The 5,641-nt window shown below is 39.2% G+C and overlaps 1 protein-coding gene across 2 annotated transcripts; it reads right to left on the reverse strand.

Annotated features, from left to right (window-relative positions):
• Positions 1–583: 583 nt before the first annotated feature.
• Positions 584–3,829, reverse strand: LOC149830175 (aquaporin TIP4-1-like). 2 transcript variants are annotated; one of them, XM_090015727.1, is made up of 3 exons: positions 3,420–3,829; positions 2,535–2,779; positions 584–1,061 (listed from the first exon to the last, which is right to left on the reverse strand). In XM_090015727.1, exons 1-3 carry the CDS (start codon positions 3,544–3,546, stop codon positions 690–692), a joined length of 744 nt encoding a protein of 247 aa, XP_089871853.1. In that variant the 5' UTR covers positions 3,547–3,829; the 3' UTR covers positions 584–689. The 2 variants fall into 2 exon arrangements, with proteins under 2 accessions (XP_089871853.1, XP_089871854.1); XM_090015728.1 differs by lacking the exon at positions 3,420–3,829 and adding an exon at positions 3,106–3,188.
• Between the last annotated feature and the right edge of the window lie 1,812 nt (positions 3,830–5,641).

A 5,641-nucleotide genomic window follows, 5' to 3' on the forward strand; every position in this document is an offset into this window, starting at 1 on the left:
TGTGAATTTGTTCTTAAATTTGTGATCTTTTTTCTAAAGGCTTTAGCGGCACTTTTGCAAATACCAGGCACAAGGTCATTAACTTGACATATCTTGACATTCACAAGTAAAGTATGATATTTGCAATCATGAGTTGCAAAGGTCCTCAAAATATGCAAACTCCTTTTGCTAAAATAGCATAAGGGGCACAGGAAAGAGGACATTAGCATGTGAAGGTCAAAACATTCTCAATTGTGAGAGTATTTAGTTATAAAAGATGCATACATTTTAGGGACCTTCGCAACTCATGGTTGTAAATGTTCCCAAAATGCATGAACTGCTTTTTAATAAAATTGTAGTAGGGACACAGGCAGCAGGACATTCACAAATGTGTTGATTTAAGAGAAAAATCGTATATTTAGATATTTTGGAGGAAGTTCGCATCTTTACAGAAAATTGGTTTGTGTGAAGGGTAAAATGGTTCTTTTATAGCTGAAAATTTATGAATTTAAACATGGGGCAGATTTAAAAAATTGCAGGATATTTCAAAAAATGAATCTATATATATATATATATATATATGCATTCATTCAATAGCAAGGCATAGATCAAACATTTTCATATCTCAAATACATGGGCGCACACACAAACACACACACAGACACGCATACAAAGAAACAAACAATCAGAGAGCACAGTCTTTTCTTTCTTCAGTAGTCCTCATCACGAACAGGAGAATGAGAATGGATGAGAAAAACGTGATCGTAGAGCAGCCCAGCAAGGCCCCCACCTACAAGTGGCCCGACCCAGTAGACCCAGTGGTCGGTCCAATCCCAGCTGACCAATGCAGGGCCGAAGGACCTGGCTGGGTTCATGGATGCACCCGAGAAGGCCCCACCAGCCAAGATGTTGGCACCAACCACAAACCCCACAAGAATGGGCCCCAGACCTCCTATCTGTCCTCTTTTGGGGTCCACTATTGTGGCATATACCACAAACAACAAAGAGAAGGTGAGAACGATCTCCAAGAGCACCCCTTCAAAGTAGCCCACCCCACTAGCGAGCGTGTGTACTGGTGTCTCCTGTCAAAACCATCCAAATACAGCTCACTTAGAACCCCATGTTTAATTTATCATCCAACCATCCGATATAGACATTGGGAAAACATGAACCAAGGGACGGTTTCTACTAAACTAAACATGTAAATCACATTTGGAGAGTCAGATGTGCAAAAGAATTAATAAAAAATAAGAAAAGAGATTTTTAGTCGTGATTTTGGAACCCCTGGGTGCAGCCAACATTTTCCCCAATATATACATTGGGAAATTATTGCCTACTCACCATTGAGGTGGCATCCCATGTGGTAAGTGGGTCCTGTGCCAAGCTGAAGGCCCAGGTTCGAATCCCTCTGCTAAGTGGGGGCTTAAGAGATATCTGGTAGGGGTCGGCCTAACTCACCTTGCCTATCAAAAAAAAAAGTGTTGCCTACTCACCCTTAGTACTGTAGTATCGAGTAGAAAAGTTTTTAACATTTCGTGAATATCTTGTACATAGCTTATTAAAAAAACTTTTTTGTTACCACCCTGCAATAATTGCCTCTATTATTCAAAAAAGTTTTGTTACCACCATACGTTTTTTTGTTTGAAAGGCAAGCTGCGGTTAGGCTGACCCCTACAATAATTGCATTAAATTCATGTAACAGAGGGATTCGATCCTGTGCCTTCAGCATGACATAGGACCCCGCTTACCACATGGGTTACCACGTACCTGGTTGGTCCAGGGATCAAGCTTAATTACTGTTTACTAGAAAGCACATTTCACAATCTAAGTTTGCGATACACGAAACAGTATTTTCAAGAGCATAAAAATCGATAATCATCAATTCACCGATAGAAAGTCTGATTGGAAATTTCTACGTATATGTTAAAACATGCCGAATGCATACGTAAAATCCTATCAAGCAAACAAAGGTCTCAATTATGATTTCCTACTAAATAGTATGGTACTAACAGCATGACCGAATGCTCTTTGAAAATTTGTAAAAGAAAATACAAGCGTTGTAATTTTGCGGACGCATGCTCATGTGTATAGCACAGCAAAATCTATGTAAAAATGAATATAAACATTATGGTTTGGTCATGTGTGAATTGCCACTGTTTTTTTTGAAAGGCACCTCAAATAGCTGTCATAAAGATCTGCTAAATCATGGTGAAGAAATGGTCCAACGTCCTTACCGTCCATTGTGGCAGATCACACCGTACGTGGAAACTGCATCCAATGGCGTGTCCAGTGTCCTTTTATGTGTGCCTTGTGCCCATGTGACATAGTCATCTAAGTATGTTGGCACATTGCTCAGCCATGTAAATCTTTTTATTTCAATGCATGGTTCATTTCTTTGCTAGCTATCTAGTGCTTGTGCGTGTTCCCTCGTCGTATCGATATTAGATCCAACCTAACATGTTCTTGGGTATAAACCACAACGTAGGCACCTATTCGTACACCTTCAAGGCGCATCTAGAGGGACCCATGACACCATGGGGAGGCAAAATACTTACCAATCCACCTGTTAGGAACCTGAGCAGCAGGCAGGCTAGAGTAGAGCCCAGCAATTGAGCAATCCAGTAAAGGACAGACCTGAAGATGGTGATGTTACCACCAACAGCTAAGCCCAGTGTGACTGCAGGGTTCAGGTGACCACCTGAAATATGTAGCCCTGCAGATATCATGACCGCAACCACGAGTGCATGGGCCACTGCCACTGCTGTCAAGCCTGCTATGCCGGATCCGCCAACTAACTTATCTGCATTTAAAGATCCGAACTTCTTAAGTCAAAATGTATATGTATAGAGAGAGAAAGAGAGAGAGAGAGAGAGAGAGAGAGAGAGAGAGCATTTCTTAAGAGGAGATAATTTTCATGCGAAATGTTTACGTGAAAATTGGTATTAAATACGTTTGCCAGTCTTTCAAAGTTGCATTGAAGAAGGGCTTATTCGAGATGGAGCCTTAAATGACAGACTATGAAAACTAAAAGATTACATGTACAAAATTGATGTACAGTTGTTAGATTTTGATCGAATACGCTGGTAGGGGTCCGCCTTTAGTTGATAAAGCTCGAGGTCCTTTTACCTGCCAAATGAGAACACCCAACTTCGACATTGTGGCAAGAAATGCTGCAAGTAGGTTCATTTCTAACCATGGTTGTCTCTTGGCTGGTGACAAACCACGGTCAATCCTAGCTACGAAGGCAGAGGCAGATGAAGGCAGAGGCAGCAGCGGGATTGCACTTCCATTTTGATAGCGAATGGAAAATTATAGTAACTACAGATCTGTCTTTAAATTCGAAAACCAACTTTAATTGTCATTTTCATCATTTGAATTCACATAAACTATTAAGAAAAATATCATAATTCACTTAAAAGCTAGATTTGATCCTTGATTACCTGATGTCATTGCCGTGCCGACCCCGGCGAAGACAAACAGAAAGGTGAGTATAACCTCAGCCAGCACAGCACGAAGACAGTCAAGCTGAACAGCCTCCTGCTGACTTCCTAACGTTATTTTTCCCATCCTTCTCTAAGGAAACGAGATTACAAGAGAATTAACTATATTCCCTGAGATGGAGAACTTGGCCTTCTACTCACCTCTCAACCTTACTTCCTCTTAGCCCTATATATATGTATATATATAAGAAGAAAGGATGGAGAGAACGGGTAGCATGCTTAGAAGAAGGTTCCTAATCATTTTCTGAAACCCTGTGCACTAAGACAGTTGATAAGACTTAACAAAACCAAATATATTTCCCATGCTACCATACCACCAACTCAGTAGCCATGAGTCTTCAATCAACTATGGAAATGCCACTGAGTTTGGAAACATCTTAAAATCTTTATTTCTTTTAGTATATGACCATTTTGGCCTGCCAAGTTTGAGAGGCACGGCCACCTAAGAGGCCCGATACATCGTGATGTTTGAGCTTATGCCATCCTTTTGTCATTGTGAGCGGAGAATTTGAGAAACAAATTAACCTCACTTTACGTATACGAGTGATGCATGTGACAGTTCTATTGCATGCTCTACGTATGGATGTGGACTATCACACTCAAACTAGGTAAGGAGTAAGGATAGGTATCTGGATCTGTGCAAACACCATTTTCCTCTGTTGCTAAAACATGGCTTTGGCAAAATATGTTGCTGCCAAAATATATTGTTGTCAAATGCAATATTGGAGATGGAATTGCCAAAAAAACATCTGCTTGTGAATGTTATTAAAATAGTGGGGTTGTCAAATTTATTCTGAACACTCATTTTAACAACACTGCTCCCAAACAACAGAGAGTGTTGGGAAAATCACAGCGCACTTCGGATTCACAGATCTTAAACGGAGCCTGTTCTTTAGTGTCATGTCATCCAATGTTGAAAAGCTAAGCCAGCTAATAAGTTTTTGTAAAACAAGTTGGCCAATGTAAAATTGATGAAGCAACTTGAGGACATTCATGTCATTACCTTTGTGGGACTTGTATACTAGCAATCTTTATGATTCTATTGGCAATTGGATAGTTTAGGAACAAATGGTGACCACAAAAACGACTATCTTGTATCTTAATCTTTAGTGTGATGTCATGCTCCTCGTGAACGTACTGCCTGCACATGCCCTGCACCACACACAAAAGAAGATACAATCGTTGAATAGAAATAAAAACCATTTTCACATTGTCTTGCCCTTGGTGGACTACTACACAAAAGCATTTACTATCATTTTTCAAATAGTAAAGTTTAATTATAACCACGTGAAGGTTTGACATTCTAATAGCAAGGTAACTTGAACTGCCTTAACGATGGTGACGCCAAAGACACTGCGACCACTAACCTTTACATCATTTTTCCTTTTCTTTTAAGTCATTCTTTATATATATTTGAACCCTATGGACATCCCGTGATATCTTTCACTTCCAAGCTTTTTAATTTACTGGTACAGCTTTATTTTGAAAAGGCGTGATCTATTATTGTACTCCCCTTTTATTGTCAAATGTGGACTCTCTCTCTCTCTCATTTAGTAACGTATCTCTCTCTCCCACTGATTATATTAAAAGCAGTGGAAGAATCTTCGTCATGTGTTTTAGTCATTTCTCTAGGTAGCAAAGGAATCGAACCTAGGAAATCACTGGTTGGCTCCACCAAGGACTCAGCCTTAGACTACTATCACTACAATGGCCAGCCAGATGAATCCATCATCTAGACAGCTCCGTTGGCTCGGTCCAAACCTTGCTAGTTTTATTAGTCGTCGTCAGCCACTTGGGTTGAACAGATTTCTCTTATAGCTTAAAGAAATGTTCCATAACGTGATGGTCAACTTGATTGATGAAGCAAGAGCGGCGCAGAAGATGTGGCCGATAAAGATTCATTTGTATTTTAGATTTGTATTTATTATTTTGAATACTTTTGTATTTGAATTATTATATTGGATCCACACATTTTAGAATAGATTTTATCTTTTAGAATAGGAAAATCTTCTTATTTAAAATATGAGAGATCTAGTTGTCAACTCACTTTTGAAATGAGATAAATGTAGTTTATCTGAATTTTCTTTTATTTTTAGTTTCTCTATAAAAATTAAATAATTTTAGATCATTTTAGCAGTAGCTGATAGCTGGCAGATTTTTTT

The sequence above is a fragment of the Nuphar pumila genome, chromosome 8 (assembly GCF_984573655.1).
Source record: "Nuphar pumila chromosome 8, dmNupPumi1.hap1.1, whole genome shotgun sequence".
Classification (NCBI taxonomy): Eukaryota; Viridiplantae; Streptophyta; class Magnoliopsida; order Nymphaeales; family Nymphaeaceae; genus Nuphar; species Nuphar pumila.

Coding starts and splice junctions, on each gene's coding strand:
- LOC149830175 (XM_090015727.1), bottom strand. CDS start 3,546: ATGGGAAAAATAACGTTAGGAAGTCAGCAGGAGGCTGTTCAGCTTGAC. Junction 2,780..3,419: donor CGGCACGGCAATGACATCAG/GTAATCAAGGAT, acceptor CTTTAAATGCAG/ATAAGTTAGTTGGCGGATCC. Junction 1,062..2,534: donor GGTTCCTAACAGGTGGATTG/GTAAGTATTTTG, acceptor TGGTTTTGACAG/GAGACACCAGTACACACGCT.